This window comes from Anguilla anguilla, chromosome 18 (assembly GCF_013347855.1).
Source record: "Anguilla anguilla isolate fAngAng1 chromosome 18, fAngAng1.pri, whole genome shotgun sequence".
Classification (NCBI taxonomy): domain Eukaryota; kingdom Metazoa; phylum Chordata; class Actinopteri; order Anguilliformes; family Anguillidae; genus Anguilla; species Anguilla anguilla.
Genome location: NC_049218.1, coordinates 6,320,690 through 6,345,642, shown reverse-complemented (window position 1 = coordinate 6,345,642; position 24,953 = coordinate 6,320,690). Strand labels below are relative to the sequence as shown.

The window sequence follows — 24,953 nt, the reverse complement described above, 5'->3', positions numbered from 1 at the left end:
ACGTGCTGGACCTTCCCTTAAAGAGCTCCAGAGAGAGCTGTGTGCTCACACAGACAGCCTTTACGTGCCGGACCTTCCCATAAAGAGCTCCAGAGAGAGTGTGTGGTCACACAGACAGCCTTTACGTGCTGGACCTTCCCAGAGAGAGTGTGTGGTCACACAGAGAGCCTTTACGTGCCGGACCTTCCCATAAAGAGCTCCAGAGAGAGTGTGTGGTCGCACGGAGAGCCTTGTGTGTGCCAGTCCCCGCTGGGTGATCAGGTGACACTTCCTGCTGACGGGACGGGGAGCTGTTTCCTCTTTGGGGAAAAATGAGCAACTCACTGTTTACATTCTAGCCTTCCTCACAAACACACACTCAGGTCACATGCATGCATACACACACAAACACTCAAACGCTCACACGCACCGCTTCAAATAAATACTGACTCACACACGCATGCTTTCTCTCTCACACACACACACACACACCGACACACTCACACAGACACTCGCACACAAACAAACAGACACACACACTCACTCAGACACACTCACACAGACACTTGCACACAGACAAACAGACACAGACTCGCACGCACACACACTCACACACACTCACACACACATTCACACACACACGTACGCTCCTCTGGAGCACAGGCGTGTGACTAATCTCTGCAGGAAACACACACACACGCAACGCAGGCCGTCCTCACACACCGCTCAGCTGAGGCCGATTCCTTCTGCTCATGCGTGTAATCTGTGCCCCAGTGTGTGTGTGTGTGTGTGTGTAAACGCCATTTCCCTCCTCCTTTCTGATCAAACGTTAACACGTTCTCCAATTGGCTGTTCAATCTCTGCCAGCTGTAAATATAGTCATTATTTATTTTCACTTAATTGTGAGAAGTTCCTGCATCAGGAAAAGATTCTGTTAGGTAATTTGGCCCCGAGAGTCGGTGAGGGTGATTTGTACTTGTCCTATGTAATTTTCACTCTTCAGCTTATGTTTCATACTTGAAACACCTATGTTTAGTGTTGAATTATGCAGCAGCCATTGTAAAATTACTCCCAATTACCAGTTGGTGCTACAGCACCACCAAGTGGCCGTGTGAAGAAGGGCTTCACTGTTCAGGAACGCTGTTGAACACACAAGTTTGCTTTACTGCATATTTGAGTCAGTCCAGTTGAGATTTGGTAGAAATTTAGGTTTTTACCTGTTCCATTTGAGCGCTACATTTACATGTTTATCTTCATTCATATTTAATTTGTTCCCAGGCCCTGCTCAACACTCAAAACAAACTGCGAACGCTGGTCCCCAATTTCACTTTCAATCTGGGCTTCTCCGGAAAGTTCTACCACACGGGTGAGTAGAAGTTCAGTGCATCAGTGTTTTTTATCTTGTGCTTGGTTTTCATGTCCAACTAAAAACATTCCCTAGGTTTTTCCCCTCTCAGGATACAGCATCTCCCTGGGCCTTTAAAACCCATCCAGGTCTGTCAGACGTTCTCAGTGCTCCCGGCAGTGCACAGGAAAGGTTCACTGTTTCTCCAGCGTTATAGTGTTTACCTGCCGCGAGTTCTCAGGATCACCGTCAGCTTCAGACGGGTGTGAATGGTGTAATGGCGGCTAACGCTAGCACAGAGCTAGCCATGCTAACGGCACTGTGGCTCGTGTGACTTTATGCTGTAGAGTGTATAAGTGGAGTACTGGGTGTGTAAGTAAAGAGGTGTAGGTGTAAAGTGTCCTGTGTCCTTATAGTGTGGAGTACTGGGTGTGTAAGTATATAAGCAGGTGTAGTGTAGGTGGGAGTGTGTAAGTGTATAAGCATGGGGTAGTGTATGAGTGCTGTGTCTACACTGTAGAGTGTGTAAGTGGGGTACTGAGTGTGTAAGTAAGCAGGTAGAGGTGTAAAGTGTCCTGTGTCCTTATAGTGTGGAGTACTGGGTGTGTAAGTATGAAAGCAGGTGCAGTGTAGAAGTGCTGTGGCTTTGTGCTGTGTAGTGTGTGAGTGGAGTACTGCTGGTTTTAATGCTTCCCCTGTAATCAGGACTGATTTAAACCTGGGACCCCAGGTGAGTTAAATCTCTGACCAATCAGTGGCATTAATCAATCAATGAACTATCAGGTAGAAAGGAAAAGCCAGCAGATTTGAGTATCCCTGCTGTGCTGAGTGTGTGAGTATTAAGTGTGTGAGTACATAAGCAGGTTTAGTATACGAGCGCTGTGTCCTTACGCAGTCATGTATGAGTGGTGTAGTGAGTATTGAGTGTGTGAGTACATGAGCAGGTTTACTATGTGAGTACCGTGTCCTTACACAGTCATGTATGAGTGGAGTAGTGAGTGTGCAGGTGTGTGATTGAGTGATGTTACAGTAAGGCTGACCTTGGTCCCCCCCCCCCCCCCCCGCTGTCCCTCCCCAGGCACGGACGAGGAGGACCGGGGGGACGACATGCTCCTGAGGCACAGGAAGGAGTTCTGGTGGTTCCCCCACATGTGGAGTCACATGCAGCCCCACCTGTTCCACAACGTCACCGTGCTGGCGGAGCAGATGAGGCTCAACATGCTCTTCGCCCAGGTGAGGGGGGGTCGAGGTGTTCCTCACCTCCAGCTGCGATGGGGGGGGGGTGTGTTCTGCACCCCTGGCAGCGATGGGGTGGGGAGGGGGGGTTGTCTGTGTTCAACACCCCCAGCAACGATTACCTTTATTATACTGATGGGAATTCGTTTGGCACGATAGACCTTGTACGTAAAAGCACAGAATAAAGACTGAGACAATTCAGCGCTCAACATTAGATATGACAGTAACATTAGAAACAGGATATGGCCTTTATCCTTGAGAATATTGCCGTTAATTACGATTCGCTGCCACAAGGGAGCAATTTGACTCTGAAAAATCAATGACCAATTCATTAAATAAAAAATAATTATCTACGCGCTAATTGATGCAGAAATGATTATCTTGTCGCCGTAATAGATTTTGTCGGGTAAAAGGCCAGCCGAGGCGTCGGCGTTTGCAGACTTGATCGGTTGATACGGTGGCTGAGACGGTCGTTTAACTGTGCGCTGGAGTTCTCAGCCAGCCCAAGCCCGTCGGGACCCGAACCCGACTCGGGCCAGGAATTTATGATAACCCGATTCGGGTTGGGTCGGGTGCGGCCCACACCGTTTAAAAAAAGCCTGTGTTTATTTAACTCGCTTTTTATATGCGTCAGATAAAAGATTAAATGGGCCAAACCCCATTGCAGAAACCATTACAGTCACCAAATACGGTTTTATTTCCTTTATTTCTAATTGTGAGATGAATCCAGGGCCTTTCTATGATAATTTAACTGAATTTCAACTGAAGACTTTGCTCAGAGGCTGCAGGCAGAAGCATCTCTTTCCCCGATTTGTGTGCATGTTCTCTTTTCACAGTGCAGCGAAATTAAACGGTGCACCTGTTTTTGCAGTTTATTTCCTCAATTATGTGAAACTGCATATTAAAAATAATGGGGTGTAAGAAGAGAAAATAGAATTGATAATTTGATTTTTTAAAAGAAAAAACCATGACATGAAAGCTTTCATCGATGAGTGTAATGTGTGGTTTACTACAGGTCTACAGAGACCAAATGATCACTTTAGGTCTGTGGATATTAGGCTGAGTTATGACCAGTCTTCATGCGCCCCCTAGTGGTAAAAAAAATTACACTTTATTTACCTTGTCTGTTACCTGGCCTGTTGCGTTTGCCTGTAAAGTGCTTTTCATCCTCAGTCTGATAGTGACCCCCCCCTCCCCCCCTTTCCGCTCAGGAGCATGGGATCCCCACAGACATGGGGTACGCTGTGGCCCCCCACCACTCGGGGGTGTACCCCGTGCACAGCCAGCTGTACGAGGCCTGGAAGTCGGTGTGGGGGATCCGGGTGACGAGCACGGAGGAGTACCCCCACCTGAGACCCGCCCGCTACCGCCGCGGCTTCACCCACAGCGGGATCCAGGTGAGGCGCGTACGCCACACACACACACACACATAATACGCGCACACACACACACACACATAATACGCGCACACACACACACACACATAATACGCACACACACACACACGCTTAAACACGCTCACACACACGCTCACACACACACACACACACACACACACGCTTACACACATATACTCATACACACACACACATAATGCGCGCACACACACACACACACACACACACACACACACGCTTACACACGCTCACACACACACATAATACGCACACACACACGCACACACATATACTCATACACATAATATACACGCACACACACACACATGTAATACACATACACACGCTCACGTGCGCACACATACTCATACATGCGCACGTACACATATACACACAAACCGGATACACACACTCACGTACCCACACATACACACACACACGCCCATATGTATAAATACAGGCACACCACATATGGACACACACACACACATCACACACACACGCTCATGGATAATCACTGTGAGAGAGGGTTAGGGTTAGGGTTATGCTCATACACATACACACACACATACTCGCTCATGGATAATCACTGTGAGAGAGGGTTAGGGTTAGGGTTATGCTCATACACATACACACACACATACTCGCTCATGGATAATCACTGTGAGAGAGGGTTAGGGTTAGGGTTATGCTCATACACATACACACACACATACTCGCTCATGGATAATCACTGTGAGAGAGGGTTAGGGTTAGGGTTATGCTCATACACATACACACACACATACTCGCTCATGGATAATCACTGTGAGAGAGGGTTAGGGTTAGGGTTATGCTCATACACATACACACACACATACTCGCTCATGGATAATCACTGTGAGAGAGGTTGCTGTTCTCATTTGTTCTCACAAGCCCCTCAGGAGCCTCTCCTGGGGCAGAATATCAGTGCTCTAATGAGGGAGGGAAAGGGTTAAGCTGACCCCAGTACCGCTGCAGCCCACAGAAGTGCCGTTTGGCCAAACTCTGTGACTAGTTATCGATTCACACCGAAGGCCTTGTGCTCCTGGGAATTCCTCTGATTGGCTGAGAGTCGCGAGTGATTAACGCTGCAATCAGCTCCTGTGTTCGGAGCGGGAGTTATTATGTACATTATGAGGCCCTGCCTGACCTTTGCTGCTACATGCAAATGTATTGATGTGATTTTTTTTTCTCCAGTCAAGACTGTGGAAAGCACTGCAGCGGCTGGCTGAGAAAGGCTTTAAGAGTTTAAAGTTCTCTCTCCGTCTGTCTCTCTCTCTGTCTGTGTGTGTCTGTGTATGAGGTGTGTGGGTGCATGTGTGTGTGTATGCGTGCGTGTGTGTGTGTGTGCGTGTTTGTGTGTGTGTGTGCATGTGTGTGTGTGTGCGTGTGTGCATATGTGTGTATGCGTGCGTGTGTGTGTGTGTGTGTGTGTGTGTGTGTGTGTGTGTGCGGCTGGTGCTTTTTGGCTCACGTATACTATGTTGTCTTTTTGTGTGCATTTGATTTTCTTATATGTACTGTATTGTATCTCTACGTGAGCTATGCACCAGCGAAAGACAAATTTCCATTATTGCCTGCATTAAATGGACAATAAAGTTTTGAATCTTGAATCCTGAATCTTGTGCCTCCTGCAGGTCCTGCCCAGGCAGACGTGTGGCCTCTTCACTCACACCATCTTCTATAATGAATACCCCGGCGGCTCCAGAGAGCTGGACAGGAGCATCAGAGGAGGGGAGCTCTTCCTCACCGTCCTGCTCAACCCTGTGAGTCCCAACGCAACCCAACACGTCCCAACACAACCCAACACAACCCGTCACAACCCAACATAACCCGACACGACCCATCATGACCCATCATGACCCATCATGACCCATCATGACCCGACACACCTGACACAGCCTAACACGACCCAACACAACCCAACACTGTGTGGGTTAAAATGTCCGCTAAAATAATTTAATACGAAATGCCTCACCCATCCCCCTCCCCCCCCCCCATTCCGCACGCGCTCACTGGGCTGTGTCCCGTCTGCAGATCAGCATATTTATGACCCACCTGTCCAACTACGGGAACGACCGGCTGGGCCTGTACACCTTCGAGTCCCTGGTGAAGTTCGTGCAGTGCTGGACCAACCTGCGGCTGCAGACCCTGCCCCCGGTGCAGCTGGCCGACAAGTACTTCCACATCTTCCCCGAGGAGAGGGACCCCCTGTGGCAGGTGCGTGGAACTACACCAGCGCTCTGCTCCCCCGATCGCTCGTTCCCCGTGGGTTCCGGCTTGTCCTCTTTGCCACGTGTGCAGACAGATTGCAGAGAGAATCACTGGGAAACACCTGTTATGTACATGTAGTACTGACTCTCTGCACTGTGGAATATGAGGTAGCATGCTATGCAGCAGTGTAGTGCAATATGAGGTATTAGTAGCACACTATGCTGCAGTATAGCCAGGCACTGGGTAGAGATTGGCCTCCTGGTCTGATATCTAATACTGGTCTGGTATCCGTGCCAGTGACAACTAAAGCATTAGGCATTAGGTAGTCCCTGTTACAGACTTACTGACTTGTTACCCAACTTCCTGGGCACAGCAGTAATACACTTTTCTTTTTTTTGAGGTATGCGATATTCATTGTATTCCATCAATGAAGTCCGTTCAGCAGATGTCTTGGAAAAGGCAGATTTTAAGCCTCAACACTGTTTTAATTACTAACTTCTGTATTTTACCAGCTGGCTGTAGACTCTGCTTTGATGATGGTCTGTTTACAGGCACGCCGAGTTTATTTTCTCATTTGAAACTCCGCCAGCCTTCCCCTGATTCATTAATCCCCGCGTCTGTTATTTCTTGGATCAGCAGTTTCCCTCCCTGAATATGGGATAATAAGTCAAACTAGTATCGTTTTAATGTTTGTCAGATTTAAGGCTGACATTTCAGTAGTCAGCATTATTTTCTGTGCACTGACTGGTGTGTTTCTTCTGATTGGGAGTAAATATAACGCTTAGGAAGTTTTCTGGAAGAAGTCCTAAAATGGCCGCAGTTTTCTGACTGAACTCTGGGATGGGGTGGCAGTGGTTGAGCTTTGTTAGTGACTCTCTTCCTCTTCAGAACCCCTGCCATGACAAGAGACACAAGGACATCTGGTCGAAGGAGAAGACCTGTGACAGGCTGCCCAAGTTTCTGGTGATTGGCCCTCAGAAAACAGGTAATGCCCATCCACTGTTGTCCCAGCCAATTGCTGTAGTCCTTTTGTTAAGAAAATTAATTAATTAATAGATTTTCATAGACTGAACGTAGATGGTGGCGTTTATGTAGATGATGGTGGCGTTTATGTAGATGATGGTGGCGTTTATGTTGATGATGGTGGAGGTTATGTTGATGATGGTGATGGTTATATTGATGATGATGGTGTTTATGTAGACGATGGTGGAGGTTATGTTGATGATGGTGGAGGTTATGTTGATGATGATGGTGTTTATGTAGATGATGGTGGAGGTTATGTTGATGATCGTGGTGGTTTTGTTGGTGGTGGTGGTGGTGATTATATTGGTGATGGTGAGGGTGATGATACTGTTGGTGATGATGATGATGTTGAAGGTGATGATGATGATGATGATGATGATGGCATGGCGGCGGTCTCTCCTCTCAGGCACGACGGCTCTGCACTCCTTCCTGACGCTCCACCCGGCCATCACCAGTAACTTCCTCAGCCCCGTCACATTCGAGGAGATCCAGTTTTTCAACGGGCCCAACTACCACAACGGCATCGACTGGTGAGCCTTCACTCCACCTCCATCTCGTCCTCCGTCCCTACCTCCATCCCCTCAGTTTCCTCCATCCCGTCCCCCACGTTCTCTCCACCTCCACCCTCACCTCCTTCTCACCTGCAGCTCTTCCACCTCCGTCTCGTCCTCCGTCCCATCTCCACTCCTACCTTCATCACCTCCATCCCTTCAGTCCCCTCCATCTCGTGCCCCAGGTTCTCTCCACCTCACCTCTACCTCCACCCTCACCTCCATCTCACCTGCAGCTCTTCGGCCTTCACCTCACGCCCCTCTCCGTAGTGCTCAAGAACAGAGCTACTGAGGCGTAGGATTGCCCCCCCCCCCCCACCCTCATCACCCTGTCACTGTGAGGGATGGACGTTGTCTGCCCCCCCTCCATTTACTGCGGACTAGAGCCCACAGTGGACTCCGGAATGTTCTGAATTAAAACGGTACATTCTGAAACGGCCCTCCCCCCTGGGCCTGAGGAGGGGCCTTCTCTAAAGCGATCAGGGCTGATGGATATGATGGGTCCTGTGACAGACGCAGCAGGTTTACCTGAGGGGGGGGGGGAGCACAGTGAGAGTGAGAACACGCGTTGCGCTCTCAAATATGAGCCAGGGGCCGATATCCGCCTCACACCACTTCTGAAACCAGACTCTCTCTCTCTTTACCCCTCCCTACCTCTCCCTCTTTCCCTCACTCGCTCCCACTCCTTCACTCTCTCATTCTCTCTTGCTCTCTCTCTCCATCTCTCCCATACTCTTATTCTCTTTCTCCCTCCATCTCACACCCACTCTCTCTCTCTTTTTCTCCCTCTCTCTCTATTTCTCACCCTCTCTCTCTCTCTATCTCACCCTCTCTCTGTCCCTCTCTCTCTCCATCTATCCCTCTATTCCTCTCTCATTCTCCTTCTCCCTCCCTCTCCCCCTCTCTCTCTCTGTCTACAGGTATATGGACTTCTTCCCCTTTCCCTCCAACGCCAGCACGGACTTCATGTTCGAGAAGAGCGCCAACTACCTGGACTCTGAGGTGACCCCCCGCCGGGCAGCGGCCCTGCTTCCCCGCGCCAAGATCCTGGCGCTGCTCATCAACCCGGCCGACCGCGCCTACTCCTGGTACCAGGTGAGCCTGTGAAAACGGCACATTTGGGATTAAAGGTTTAGATTTGCGTACATAACCACAGATTAATGCAGTAGCTGAGGTTGGACTGGTTGGTTCTTGTATGTAAGTACGTAGCTGTGGCAGTGTAGGTTTTTTTAAAAAGGTATTGGTTTAACTATTCATATCTGTATTAGTTGTACACTTTTGCATAAATGTGTAACAAAATATGGTTGAGTTTGGGATTCCCTATAACACTGTGTGTGTCTGTGCGTGCGTGCGTATGTGCGTGTTTGTGCATGTGTGTGCACGCATTGTGTGTGTGTGTATGTACCCCCAGCACCAGCGAGCTCACCAGGACCCCGCCGCCCTTAACCACACCTTCCACCAGGTGGTGACGGCGGGGCCGTCGGCTTCCCCTGAGCTGCTCACCCTGCAGCGCCGCTGTCTGTCCCCTGGGACCTACGCCCTACACCTGGAGCGCTGGCTCAGCCACTACCAGCCCAGCCAGGTACTGGAGCACTGCTACACCACACAGAGAGAGCCTATACCACTGCTACACCACACAGAGAGCCTATACCACTGCTACACCACACAGAGAGCCTATACCACTGCTACACCACACAGAGAGCCTATACCACTGCTACACCACACAGAGAGCCTATACCACTGCTACACCACACAGAGAGAGCCTATACCACTGCTACACCACACAGAGAGAGCCTATACCACTGCTACACCACACAGAGAGAGAGTCTATACCACTGCTACACCACACAGAGAGAGCCTATACCACTGCTACACCACACAGAGAGCCTATACCACTGCTACTCCACACAGAGAGCCTATACCACTGCTACATCACACAGAGAGCCTATACCACTGCTACACCACACAGAGAGAGCCTGTACCACTGCTACACCACACAGAGAGAGCCTATACCACTGCTACACCACACAGAGAGAGAGCCTATACCACTGCTGCACCACACAGAGAGAGCCTATACCACTGCTACACCACACAGAGAGCCTATACCACTGCTACTCCACACAGAGAGAGCCTATACCACTGCTACATCACACAGAGAGCCTATACCATTGCTACACCACACAGAGAGAGCCTGTACCACTGCTACACCACACAGAGAGAGCCTATACCACTGCTACACCACACACACAGGCTATACCACTCCTATACCACAGAGAGAGAGCCTATACCACTGCTACATCACACAGAGAGTCTGTACCACTGCTACACCACACAGAGAGTCTGTACCACTGCTACACCACACAGAGAGAGCCTATACCACTGCTACACCACACAGAGAGCCTATACCACTGCTACTCCACACAGAGAGAGCCTATACCACTGCTACATCACACAGAGAGCCTATACCATTGCTACACCACACAGAGAGAGCCTGTACCACTGCTACACCACACAGAGAGAGCCTATACCACTGCTACACCACACACACAGGCTATACCACTCCTATACCACAGAGAGAGAGCCTATACCACTGCTACATCACACAGAGAGTCTGTACCACTGCTACACCACACAGAGAGTCTGTACCACTGCTACACCACACAGAGAGAGCCTATACCACTGCTACACCACACAGAGAGAGCCTGTACCACTGCTACACCACACAGACAGCCTATACCACTGCTACACCACACACACAGACTATACCACTCCTATACCACAGAGAGAGAGCCTATACCACTGCTACATCACACAGAGAGAGTCTGTACCACTGCTACACCACACACAGAGCCTATACCACTGCTACACCACTCAGAGAGAGCCTGTACCACTGCTACACCACACAGAGAGAACCTATACCAGCTTGACCTCTGACCCCTGTCCCCCCCCCCAGCTGCTGATAGTGGACGGTTCCCAGCTGCGCTCCAACCCTGCGCTGGTCATGGAGGGAGTCCAGCGGTTCCTGGGGGTCACGCCCATCTTTAACTACACCCAGGCGCTGACGTGAGTCCCCCCCCAACTGCCCCCCCCCGCCACGCTCCACCGTCCCTCCGTTCTCCTTCCACAGGACGTTCTAATCCTCTCATTCTAGGACTAACAGTCCCTCCCTTTCTCCCACACACTCACTCCCTCCTTTCCACTCCTTCATATTAATGTACACACTCCCATCGCTCACACACACTCACGGTCTGTCCCGTTGCAGGTTTGACGAGAGCAAAGGATTCTGGTGCCAGAAGCAGGAAGGGGGACGTTCCAAGTGTTTGGGAAAGAGCAAAGGCAGGAAGTACCCGGACATGACGCCCGAGGTAAGGTCTCTCCACTACGCACGTTTTAATAATAATTATGAGCAATAAAATACGGTGATTTGCGTATGTTTATCATAAAAACCCATTATATTACAGGAGCCGTCAACTGTATGAAGTTTTATTTTCCCAGGGCCTGCTACAATTCAGCTTATCTAATAGCTGTAATTTGTATACGGCACTATACATTGTGTGAGTGCTTTGAGCACTTTACCATGGCACAAAAGCGAATGCATGGGCATTAAGCATTAGCATTAATGGAGTCATATCTCACACTTATTTCCTCTCAGTGGCAGGGTTGAGGTGCGTGGTGTCTGCGCGTGCGGTTCTCAGCGTGAGCACGGTCGTGGTCGCGGTCGCGGTCGTGGTCGCAGCTGATTTTGCGCTTCCCTCCCCTCAGGCGCGGGCCTTCCTGGCGGAGTACTACCGCGAACACAACATGGCGCTGCTGAAGCTGCTGAACCGCCTGGGCCAGGCGCTGCCCACCTGGCTGAGGGAGGAGCTACAGAGCACCAGCTGGAGCTGAGAGCGGACCGGACCAGGACCGCACCAGGACCGCACATCAGGGGGCGCGAGGAATTTGGGGGTCGGCTCGGGGAGTTTTTGGGGCGGCTCACCCGCCGCCCGACACGAACCGCTGCAGAGGAGCCAGACGTGCTTCATCCCGTCAGAGCAAAGATTCATGGGAAATGGATTCATGGGGGGGGGGGGAGCGGGGGGGCGTTTTGTAATGAAAGGGCTTTGCTGGTGGAGCTTTCAGAAAGACTGAAAATGTAAATTCCCCCCCCCACCCCCCCAAATAAATATGGACAGCTTTGTCCATCTGCCATTGGCTGGACTCTCCAGGACATTTTCCAGTACCGTGATTGGACAGTACCTGAACACGCCCCCATCACCGTCCGCCCCATTCACCCCAAGTGATGCCGGCCAATCAGGGCTTGGCCAGATGCAAAACATGAACCCGGTTGATAGGATGAACTGGAGCCCTTCAGCTTGGCCACGCCCCTGTGTCTGTCATTTCTTCAGAAGAATTGATTGTAAAGCGTTGTACATTTTTAAGGAGCGTTGTATATTTCGGGGCGGGGCTGGGGTGGGCGCGGGACTCGGAGTGTGAGTTTACACACGGTGTGTGAGGTCCTCCTCTCCTCCTCACAGAGGACCCTGCGTACAGGCCAGTGTGGGATACGCTCACCACTATCAGATACACACGCGCACGCGCGCACACACGCACACATCTACCTGCTGCCACTCTCTGAGCCAGACACCCTCTCAAGAGAACAAGGATACGTACTGGACTTTTGCATACATACTGCGCACAGACACACACACACCACAGGCACACACACTTCAAACCCCCCCTACACACACTCACACACACACACACACCACAAACCCCCCCCCCCCCCCACCGCACACACACACACACACACACACCCCTACACACACTCACACACACACACACACACACACACCACAAACCCCCCCCCCCACCGCACACACACACACACACCCACACACATACACACACACACGCACACACTCAAATGCGTATACATGTGTACCTGGACTTACTGGACTCAGGTACAGGTGTGTGCTGTTTGGTCTTAAGGAGCTGCATTGACAGAGTGCAGACCAGGGCTCTCCACTCTCCAGACAGATGAGCTGAGCTGCTGGGGGTCGGGGGGGGAGGGGGGGGGGGGAGGAGAGGAGCTGCTGTCTTGGTTTTTTGTTTATTTTGTAAAGACTGTCTTAAAGCTAAGGAGGAAGAAAACGGAACATTACCAACACAGTATGGTCGCTAATAAAAGCATAGGAAGGTCAAAGTGCTGTGAGCTCTTGTTTTTTTTGGTTTTTTTCCCCCCCACTAGGAGCCGAGGCGTACGGAGCTGAAGGGTGACATCATCGGGGTGTGATGTCAGAATGGCTCTCTCACTACCGCAGGAAATGGAATCCTATTAACCATCGAGATATTCTGGAGTGTCTTAGGTTTCCACAGTCCATTTACAGTTGGTCCATTAGGTGTCTGCTGGAGTATGTTTGGCATGTGCTCTGCGTGAAGCTGACACAGATGTGTGAAGTTTTTCTGGTGGTGAATGTGTAATCCGCTCTTGCATACACTCATTATCCCAGTCATTGCAATTTAAATCCTCATTCCCTCTAACACTGAGGTCACACTGACTGCGGGTCATTTATGGGAGAAGCCCAGGCAAGGTTTGCCTTTTACATTACAGCCATTTAGTGGACGCTCTTATCCAGAGCGACTTACACGTTTTTTTACACAACATTTTACATTTGCATCCATTCATACAGCAGGATGAAAAGAGTGTCAGCGCATGATCTTCCGGAAGATGCCAACCTGGATGTTCCGTGGATTCAGGTATCCCATAATGCACTTTGACCAAGCAGGAAACGCACAACTGCAGTACCGTAGACTACACACGGTGATAACGTGTCACCACAAAAGGTCGCTATGCGGACAACGTAATATACTTCTGGTGAAACTCGGAAGTTATGTGTTACACAAACATTGCTATTTTGTAATGCATCTAGAATCCACCTGGTAATGGCTTTGTACTGAGGGTTTTGGGGGACAGAAGTCTTCAATGGGGAATCTTCTGCACTGCCGTTGCTGTGAATTTTTAATAAAAAATATGTTAAAAAGAGTAAAAATACGTTTGCATGCTGTGTGCATACAGCATGCAGAGAGAGGCAGAGCAGCATCCCAAACGGTACCCCCACCACCGGATAAATCGCTGCGGAAAAAAATGTTAAATAGACAGATCTTGTTCATTAATCACAGAGCCCAACAGCTAACAAGAGACTTGACCTCGATTGCAGTGCCTTTGAAGTATTTAATTACCCCAAGACCTTGACTGGTGGCAAAAGCACGGCCTAGAGGCAAGACGACTTAATAAATACCCATCCTGCCTTTAAAATTATGTTAGCACAGCTAGATAATGTGCGCTGAAGAATATAATTGCCCTAATAAACAAAATATGAGTCGTTTTGACATCTGAGCATGCATTGCATAGCCACTTCATACCTTTATCTTTTCAGGAACAGAACTACGGAGGCTACACTGCAGGATGAAAACCAATAGCTCCAAAAATGGAATGGCCAGATTATAGTTTGCCAAGTACCTAAAAGAGCACGCAGAGTTACGGGAAAAGGTCTTGCAGATAGATGAGAACAAGATTCACTTGTTTCAGGGTGATGGAGAGGGCAAAGTGTGGAGGCCAAATGGAACTACCGAAGACCCGAAGCATCTCCATCATCTGTGAAACGTGCTGGCGGCGGATCTATGGCTTACGGTTTATGGTATTATAAAATTATAAAATTCAGCCAAATGAATTATGTTTAACACCCATGGTGAAATAATCGAATGATGTGATTGAAGATATTTTTGGTGAGTTATTGGTTTCAGTCAATGAAAGTCAGCAAAATAAAAAAATACTTTTGTCACTTACATCATTTTTTTCATTCAGATAAATAGGAAATCATCTTAATTTCTTACCCACGATGAAATAATAAAAAAATAATAATGAGGTTGAAGACATTTATGATGAGAAATATGTTTCAGTGGAAAATCAGCAAAATACATAAGACTATAGTCTTATGTCCAAAACGTGGACAAACTTCATAAATTCTAAATATGTAATATTTGCATTCAGAATGAAGGGAAATCATGTTTATTCAACACCCCTGGTGAAAGAAATGAACAGAAAAATGTTTGGAGGCATTTATAGTGCCTAATAGTTTTCAGTGGAAAATCAGCAAAATACGTAAGACTATAGTCTTATATCCAAAACGTGGAAAAACTTCAGAAATTCTAAATATGTAATATTTGCATTCAGAATGAAGGGAAATCATGTTTATTCAACACCCCTGGTGAAAGAAATGAACAGAAAACTGTTTGGAGGCATTGATAGCAATTAATTGTTTTCAGTGGAAAATCAGCAAAATACACAAGACTGTAATCTTATGTCCAAAACGTGGAAAAACTTCAAAAATTCTAAATATGTAATATTTGCATTCAGAATGAAGGGAAATCGTGTTTATTCAACACCCCTGATGAAAGAAATGAACAGAAAAATGTTTGGAGGCATTTATAGTGCCTAATAGTTTTCAGTGGAAAATCAGCAAAATACATAAGACTATAGTCTTATGTCCAAAACGTGGACAAACTTCAAAAATTCTAAATATGTAATATTTGCATTCAGAATGAAGGGAAATCATGTTTATTCAACACCCCTGGTGAAAGAAATGAACAGAAAAATGTTTGGAGGCATTTATAGTGCCTAATAGTTTTCAGTGGAAAATCAGCAAAATACATAAGACTATAGTCTTATGTCCAAAATGTGAAAAAACATAAAAAATTCTAAATATGTAATTTTTGCATTCAGAATGACAAGGAATTCTGTTTATTCAATACCCATGGCGAAATAAATAAATAAAAAGCAGTTTGGAGGCATTTATGGTGAATAATTGATTTCAGTGGAAAATCAGCAAAATACATAAGACTATAGTCTTATGTCCAAAATGTGAAAAAACATAAAAAATTCTAAATATGTAATTTTTGCATTCAGAATGACAAGGAATTCTGTTTATTCAATACCCATGGCGAAATAAATAAATAAAAAGCAGTTTGGAGGCATTTATGGTGAATAATTGATTTCAGTGGAAAATCAGCAAAATACATAAGACTATAGTCTTATGTCCAAAACGTGAAAAAACTTCAAAAATTCTAAATATGTAATATTTGCATTCAGAATGAAGGGAAATCATGTTTATTCAACACCCCTGATGAAAGAAATGAACAGAAAAATGTTTGGAGGCATTTATAGTGCCTAATAGTTTTCAGTGGAAAATCAGCAAAATACATAAGACTATAGTCTTATGTCCAAAACGTGGAAAAACTTCAGAAATTCTAAATATGTAATATTTGCATTCAGAATGAAGGGAAAGCATGTTTATTCAACACCCCTGGTGAAAGAAATGAACAGAAAAATGTTTGGAGGCATTTATAGCAATTAATTGTTTTCAGTGGAAAATCAGCAAAATACATAAGACTATAGTCTTATGTCCAAAACGTGGAAAAACTTCAGAAATTCTAAATATGTAATATTTGCATTCAGAATGAAGGGAAATCATGTTTATTCAACACCCCTGGTGAAAGAAATGAACAGAAAAATGTTTGGAGGCATTTATAGCAATTAATAGTTTTCAGTGGAAAATCAGCAAAATACATAAGACTATAGTCTTATATCCAAAACGTGGAAAAACTTCAGAAATTCTAAATATGTAATATTTGCATTCAGAATGAAGGGAAATCATGTTTATTCAACACCCCTGGTGAAAGAAATGAACAGAAAACTGTTTGGAGGCATTTATAGCAATTAATTGTTTTCAGTGGAAAATCAGCAAAATACATAAGACTATAGTCTTATGTCCAAAACGTGGACAAACTTCAAAAATTCTAAATATGTAATATTTGCATTCAGAATGAAGGGAAATCATGTTTATTCAACACCCCTGGTGAAAGAAATGAACAGAAAAATGTTTGGAGGCATTTATAGTGCCTAATAGTTTTCAGTGGAAAATCAGCAAAATACATAAGACTATAGTCTTATGTCCAAAACGTGGAAAAACTTCAGAAATTCTAAATATGTAATATTTGCATTCAGAATGAAGGGAAATCATGTTTATTCAACACCCCTGGTGAAAGAAATGAACAGAACAATGTTTGGAGGCATTTATAGCAATTAATAGTTTTCAGCGGAAAATCAGCAAAATACATAAGACTATAGTCTTATGTCCAAAACGTGGAAAAACTTCAGAAATTCTAAATATGTAATATTTGCATTCAGAATGAAGGGAAATCATGTTTATTCAACACCCCTGGTGAAAGAAATGAACAGAAAAATGTTTGGAGGCATTTATAGTGCCTAATAGTTTTCAGTGGAAAATCAGCAAAATACATAAGACTATAGTCTTATGTCCAAAACGTGGAAAAACTTCAGAAATTCTAAATATGTAATATTTGCATTCAGAATGAAGGGAAATCATGTTTATTCAACACCCCTGGTGAAAGAAATGAACAGAACAATGTTTGGAGGCATTTATAGCAATTAATAGTTTTCAGTGGAAAATCAGCAAAATACATAAGACTATAGTCTTATGTCCAAAACGTGGAAAAACTTCAGAAATTCTAAATATGTAATATTTGCATTCAGAATGAAGGGAAATCATGTTTATTCAACACCCCTGGTGAAAGAAATGAACAGAAAACTGTTTGGAGGCATTTATAGCAATTAATTGTTTTCAGTGGAAAATCAGCAAAATACATAAGACTATAGTCTTATGTCCAAAACGTGGACAAACTTCAAAAATTCTAAATATGTAATATTTGCATTCAGAATGAAGGGAAATCATGTTTATTCAACACCCCTGGTGAAAGAAATGAACAGAAAAATGTTTGGAGGCATTTATAGTGCCTAATAGTTTTCAGTGGAAAATCAGCAAAATACATAAGACTATAGTCTTATGTCCAAAACGTGGAAAAACTTCAGAAATTCTAAATATGTAATATTTGCATTCAGAATGAAGGGAAATCATGTTTATTCAACACCCCTGGTGAAAGAAATGAACAGAACAATGTTTGGAGGCATTTATAGCAATTAATAGTTTTCAGCGGAAAATCAGCAAAATACATAAGACTATAGTCTTATATCCAAAACGTGAAAAAACTTCAAAAATTCTAAATATGTAATATTTGCATTCAGAATGAAGGGAAATCATGTTTATTCAACACCCCTGGTGAAAGAAATGAACAGAAAAATGTTTGGAGGCATTTATAGTGCCTAATAGTTTTCAGTGGAAAATCAGCAGAATACATAAGACTATAGTCTTATATCCAAAACGTGGAAAAACTTCAGAAATTCTAAATATGTAATATTTGCATTCAGAATGAAGGGAAATCATGTTTATTCAACACCCCTGGTGAAAGAAATGAACAGAAAACTGTTTGGAGGCATTTATAGCAATTAATTGTTTTCAGTGGAAAATCAGCAAAATACACAAGACTGTAATCTTATGTCCAAAACGTGGACAAACTTCATAAATTCTAAATATGTAATATTTGCATTCAGAATGAAGGGAAATCATGTTTATTCAACACCCCTGGTGAAAGAAATGAACAGAAAAATGTTTGGAGGCATTTATAGTGCCTAATAGTTTTCAGTGGAAAATCAGCAAAATACATAAGACTATAGTCTTATGTCCAAAATGTGAAAAAACTCCAAAAATTCTAAATATGTGATTTTTGCATTCAGAATGACAAGGAATTCTGTTTATTCAATACCCATGGCGAAATAAATGAATAAAAAGCAGTTTGGAGGCATTTATGGATAATAATTGATTTCAGTGGAAAATCAGCAAAATACATAAGACTATAGTCTTATGTCCAAAATGTGAAAAAACATAAAAAATTCTAAATATGTAATTTTTGCATTCAGAATGACAAGGAATTCTGTTTATTCAATACCCATGGCGAAATAAATAAATAAAAAGCAGTTTGGAGGCATTTATGGTGAATAATTGATTTCAGTGGAAAATCAGCAAAATACATGAGACTATAGTCTTATGTCCAAAACGTGGAAAAACTTCAGAAATTCTAAATATGTAATATTTGCATTCAGAATGAAGGGAAATCATGTTTATTCAACACCCCTGGTGAAAGAAATGAACAGAACAATGTTTGGAGGCATTTATAGCAATTAATAGTTTTCAGCGGAAAATCAGCAAAATACATAAGACTATGGTCTTATATCCAAAATGTGAAAAAACTCCAAAAATTCTAAATATGTAATATTTGCATTCAGAATGAAGGGAAATCATGTTTATTCAACACCCCTGGTGAAAGAAATGAACAGAAAAATGTTTGGAGGCATTTATAGTGCCTAATAGTTTTCAGTGGAAAATCAGCAAAATACATAAGACTATAGTCTTATGTCCAAAACGTGGAAAAACTTCAGAAATTCTAAATATGTAATATTTGCATTCAGAATGAAGGGAAATCATGTTTATTCAACACCCCTGGTGAAAGAAATGAACAGAACAATGTTTGGAGGCATTTATAGCAATTAATAGTTTTCAGCGGAAAATCAGCAAAATACATAAGACTATAGTCTTATATCCAAAATGTGAAAAAACTCCAAAAATTCTAAATATGTAATATTTGCATTCAGAATGAAGGGAAATCATGTTTATTCAACACCTCTGATGAAAGAAATGAACAGAAAAATGTTTGGAGGCATTCATAGTGCCTAATAGTTTTCAGTGGAAAATCAGCAAAATACATAAGACTATAGTCTTATGTCCAAAACGTGGAAAAACTTCAAAAATTCTAAATATGTAATATTTGCATTCAGAATGAAGGGAAATCATGTTTATTCAACACCCCTGATGAAAGAAATGAACAGAAAAATGTTTGGAGGCATTTATAGTGCCTAATAGTTTTCAGTGGAAAATCAGCAAAATACATAAGACTATAGTCTTATGTCCAAAATGTGGAAAAACTTCAGAAATTCTAAATATGTAATATTTGCATTCAGAATGAAGGGAAATCATGTTTATTCAACACCCCTGGTGAAAGAAATGAACAGAACAATGTTTGGAGGCATTTATAGCAATTAATAGTTTTCAGCGGAAAATCAGCAAAATACATAAGACTATGGTCTTATATCCAAAACGTGGAAAAACATAAAAAATTCTAAATATGTAATTTTCGCATTCAGAATGACAAGGAATTCTGTTTATTCAATACCCATGGCGAAATAAATAAATAAAAAGCAGTTTGGAGGCATTTATGGTGAATAATTATTTTCAGTGGAAAATCACCAAAATACATGAGACTATAGTCTTATGTCCAAAATGTGAAAACAGATCTAAAATTCTAAATATGTGATTTTTGCATTCAGTGTTGGGAATGATGGGAAATAATGATTGGTGAAATAAATGAATGAAATTCTAATTGAAGACGTATCATAAATATTTGATTTCAGGAGAAAATTAGCAAATTACATACAAATTACAATAATGAAAACGGACAAACAGATGGACAGGACAACACATTCATTGAACATCTATGCTGAAATAAATTGAACTGTGACAAGTCAATTTCACTGGTAAAACTACAAAATACAAAATATACTCTAATGCAAAAATGGAAAAACTTAGAAAAGTCCTAAATATGTCAATTTTAATTTTTCAGATGGATGGGAAATCATATTTAAATAATTGAAATAATTGAGTGGAAATGGTTTTCAAGAACAATATCACCAGAAAATTAATATAGAAGTCTACAGACTTACCTCCAAAAAGTGAATTAAAATTAAAATCCTAAATGTGATTTCATTATTGAGATGTACAATATAGCATATTTATCCATGGTTAAATAATGAAAACATTTTTGAAAAAATGTAATATGAAAAATCTGTATCACTGAAAAACAGAAAACTACAAAAGATGATGTCCTTTCATCCAAAAATGGAAAAAATCATAAATATGTGATTTTTATTCAGATGGATGGGAACTCATATTCATTCAACATTCATGGTGAAATGATTGGAAATGTATTTCAAGGCTTTTTATGATGAAAAATGTATTTCACTTGAAATTCTAAATATGCCACTTTTCATTCAGACAGATGGAAATTCATGTCAATTCAACACGCACATTGAAATAAGTCAATAAAATTGTATTTTGAGGTATTTCTGGTGAAGAATTGGTTTCAGTGGAAATTCAGAAAAATGCATGTGTTGCAGCCAAGCCCAGAAAGCCACACTTGATTCCAAAAACATTTAATAGTGAACAGTAGAACATACACACTACAGCATGATTGCAGCCAATTTGTCCCGTGTAATAACACAATTCCCATTCAACCAATGACACTGTGACTTCAACCCGAACCCACATATACTGCAATAAGACAGGCTAACATCCAAAAAGTGAAAGAATATAAGAATAATAGTCTAAATATCTGCTTTTTTTATTCAGATGGATGGTAAATAGTGTTTATTCAATATTCATAAAGAAATAAATGAATGAAAATGTTTTTCATGATGAAAAGTCTATTTCACTGGAAAAACAGCACAATACAAATGACTCTGTGGTCTCTCTTACCTAAAAAGTGAAAAATGAAAAAATTCTTAATATTTGATGGACATTATTTTAAAAAAATAACATGTATGATATAATACACTTGGGTTTTGGATCTGCAAGCCATATGGATTGGACCTCATCGACAAACATTTCTCATGAACGTTATCACAAATTATTGTAGTTTTATGACGGTCCTTAAGGAACCCTTTAAATGTTTTGGAATTGATCTTTTAAATATTCAATACCAAATAGGAAGCTTTACCACAGGGTTAGTTTTAAGGGGTTATGGTTAGGGTTTAGGGTGAAGCGCTGAATTGTCAGTATGAAACCACACAGAAGACACAGGCTACCTTCACAGCATACAGTAGCTACATTAATAATAAAACCGCACTTTCCAGAGCACATGATTAAGTCGTCTTTGTGGAGGTTACTTTAGGCTTGTCACATCGTATCATCTTTTCTTGCAAAGTGCAATTCAATAAAAAGGCTGTGATGCAGAGAGCCAGCCCTAGTGTTTTTCTGGCCCAAAAGAAAGAATTTTGTTGTGGCCCCAAAGTGCTCAAATCACACCCACTGTTTAACAGCTACTGTGTGGCCCCGGGGAGCACTGTGGCCCTAAACACCTGTATAATATATGTTTTTATGCCAGGAGCCAGCTCTGGTACTACACCCTAACGGAAAGGTAGATATTGTAAAGTCATGGGACAGGTGGCATTGCAAGTGTAGGGTGTAGTTAAAAAATAAAATCACACACAGAGCTCTGTTTTTCAATAGAGAGAGAGAGAGGGGACAGACTGACACCACTGAAATGTTATTTTTATTAAATACTTCCAGATCAAGTTTCAATAACAAAGCTATGATGAAGACCTACTAACATTAAAACGAACACTTGATTGTTTTAAATTCATGGTTTATTAGTCGTATGATCATGCAAAATCCAGCATCCAATTTAAAACTCAGAGTATATTCATATGTAGCCCCATAATATACGGTTACAATGCAATAAATTTACTAATAAGGAGGGGAACATACCAAGCTAAGGCTTTTCTTTTTTTTCCTTTTTTAAAATGTGATACATCACTTATATTTGAGACGGAGCAGTTTTCATTGACCTCAAAGATGCAACTAACATAGATTTTTTTTTTTTTTTTAATCAAGTAAACACAGACAGTGAAAAATATTTACCAGAAAGTAGACATGCATATTTCTTCCTCTTGTAAAACTGCATATATAGTTTTCTTGTTAAACTGTGGCTTTTTAAGAATTAATCATTTCGATATCAGTATTTGTAAGTCAATGTTATCCTGTTTCATCCTACCCCTTAAGTACGGTTAGGTACCATCAAAGGTGTGACTATTATTTTATCAGTTAGTGTCTCGCTTCTCTTCACTTTAGTTTTTTTATTTTTGCCATTTTTTTCCCCACTTGAAGTAAAAACTGCATTGTAGCTTTGTAATCTTCCACATGAACGATCCTTGGCTGCGCACACACGCATGAAATCTAGCTTGGTCAGGCGAGACAGCCGATGCCCACAGCGCAAGTCAATCAACTACTTTAAAAAAAAAAAAAAAAAGAAAAAAAAAAGAAAACAGAACATCACAGAGTATAGTACAAAGCTTCATGAAGGAGGTGACACAGTGTTAATGGTGCTGATATGTTGCACAGCCAAAACGTGTGTTTACACAGTATGGTGTGGGGTACACGCACGGTGCGGAAAGGAGAGGCGCCATCAATCTTCCCCCCATTTTCTTCTTCTTTCTTAAAAAAAAAAAAAAAAAAGCAAAAAAAAAAGCAGACCTGTGTTATCCTCGTGCCAGTGACCTCAGGCCAGCTAGGCAGATGACGCCCCCCGCCTCACGGATGTGCGATGGAACATGGTTACACAGTTTAGGGAGGGGGGGGTGTGGGGGCGGAAAACCCCTGGGCACTGTACCGCAGAGCCCAAAACCCCCCAACATTACGATTCACACACACACACACACACACACACTGTCTACTCAACACAGTGAAAACAAGAGTGTTCCAATGTTTTGCTGCCATGAACACAGGGATATGTTTTAAAGGGAGCTGTGTGTGTGCACGTGTGTGTGCGTGCGTGTGTGCGTGCGTGCGTGTGCGTGCGTGTGTGTGGTGCCTGTTTGAATGTGCCAACGTGCCCTGTGTTCCCTCCCCTAAGACAGCTGCAGGGAGGTTATCCTAACAGAAAATCTCTGCAAGGCAAAAAAATAAAATTAAAAAAAACAGGCAAGAGCTCCCCCTGGTGGCTCAGCCTGGAAGGTACACCTCCATCATGGAGCAGAATCCTGAGCCTGGATTTCTGCCACTGACGGGTGTGCATGCATGTGTGTTCTGCTGGATGTAACTTTTCAGTACAAGCAAACAGTAAACGTGTGTGTGTGTGTGTGTATGTGTGTGTGTGTGTGTTTATATGTATGTGTGCCAGTATGTGTCCGTTTGTATATGTGTGTGTGTGCGTGTGTGTGTGTGTGTGTGCCGGTATGTGTGTGTGTGCGTGTGTGTGTGTGCGTGTGTGTGTGTGTGTGTGTGTGTGCGTGTGTGCATGTGTGTTCGTGTGTGTGCGTGTGTGTGTGTGTGTGTGTGTGTGTATGGGACGGGGCAGAAAGCACAGCTCCGTCCCGCTCCACACAGTGGCCCGACTCTTCAGGCCAGAGCTCCAAACCCTTCCCCTTTCACCTGTCCCCCTCAAAAGTATTTACATTTCAAATAAGGACATTACTCATAAGATTATCCATAATAATACCAGCACTACGAATACCAACAGTAAGAACATTAATAAAGGAAACCATGACGACCATGAAACCACACCTCTGATTGCCTCTGGCAGAGCTCTCAGGCTTAGACACCACCTGCCCCTGTTCCCCCCCGCCTCCACCGCACCCCGCGATCGGCGTTCCCCCTTGCTGTGCCCGGCGCGGGCCGGGACGGGGCGGGACAGGGCAAGCACCCCCGCCCCTCGGCCCCCCAGGCCGCGCAGGCCGGCATTGGAAGAGAGGTACAGCGGATGAGCAGTCCCAGGACTTGGGCTCAAAAGGGACTGAGGGTGAGGGTGGGGCGGGGCCAATGGACAAGCTGGACGGACAGTGATGATGTCTGTGGCCCTGTGTTGGGGGGGGAAGGGAAGGGTCAGGGTCAGGGGGGAACCAACCTGAAGTTGCAGAAGGTTCAACCGAGAGTGAACATAACAGCTTTAAGTCACATGTGTGCAAAACAGCTCAGGCCTTCTTTAAAAACGGTCTTGTCCTGTTCCAGGTTTGGGGTGAACTTAGTTACTCTACGAATTACAGTTTTGGGCACAAGCTGTTTTGTGGTTTCACCCAGGAGGTTTAGGGTCAAAATGTACGCCTACTCTGACTTCCCGATTTTGGGGGGGGGGGGCGAAGGGTTACAGTTTGGGGGAAGTTGAGGATGTGATGGAAGCCGGTCAGTCAGTCAGTAGTGTTTAGAAAGCCCGGGGGAGAAAGGTCACGAAAGGTCACGACCCCCATTACAGCAAGCGCTGGTGGAGGTCGGCTCTCTAAATGTTGGGACGCTGACGGCGCCGACGTTCTGCAGCTTCAGGGTTGTGTGGACCAGTGGGGAGGAGCAAAGGCGGGGGGCGGGGCTAGGGGGAGGGGCCAGGGTCAGGGGGCGGGGTCAGGGCCAG

The 24,953-nt window shown here is 43.9% G+C and overlaps 2 protein-coding genes across 3 annotated transcripts in view; one reads left to right on the top strand and one right to left on the bottom strand.

Annotated features, from left to right (window-relative positions):
- The window catches only part of ndst2a (N-deacetylase/N-sulfotransferase (heparan glucosaminyl) 2a), a 38,964-nt gene extending 27,036 nt beyond the window's left edge, over window positions 1–11,928 (top strand). The window contains exons 3-14 of the mRNA XM_035400748.1: window positions 1,258–1,345; window positions 2,403–2,557; window positions 3,772–3,957; window positions 5,616–5,744; window positions 6,016–6,198; window positions 7,081–7,177; window positions 7,622–7,745; window positions 8,687–8,861; window positions 9,178–9,348; window positions 10,720–10,829; window positions 11,029–11,131; window positions 11,529–11,928. Coding sequence (XP_035256639.1) covers window positions 1,258–1,345; window positions 2,403–2,557; window positions 3,772–3,957; window positions 5,616–5,744; window positions 6,016–6,198; window positions 7,081–7,177; window positions 7,622–7,745; window positions 8,687–8,861; window positions 9,178–9,348; window positions 10,720–10,829; window positions 11,029–11,131; window positions 11,529–11,654 — 1,647 coding nt within the window. The 3' untranslated portion in view covers window positions 11,655–11,928. The remainder of the gene's footprint in view (window positions 1–1,257; window positions 1,346–2,402; window positions 2,558–3,771; window positions 3,958–5,615; window positions 5,745–6,015; window positions 6,199–7,080; window positions 7,178–7,621; window positions 7,746–8,686; window positions 8,862–9,177; window positions 9,349–10,719; window positions 10,830–11,028; window positions 11,132–11,528) is intronic.
- A 10,161-nt stretch (window positions 11,929–22,089) lies between these two features.
- LOC118217801 (calcium/calmodulin-dependent protein kinase type II subunit gamma) overlaps window positions 22,090–24,953 on the bottom strand; it is an 84,660-nt gene continuing 81,796 nt past the window's right edge. For both annotated transcript variants that reach the window (XM_035399852.1, XM_035399827.1), the window contains one exon: window positions 22,090–23,047. The gene's annotated coding sequence lies outside the window, so the exon portion shown is untranslated. The remainder of the gene's footprint in view (window positions 23,048–24,953) is intronic.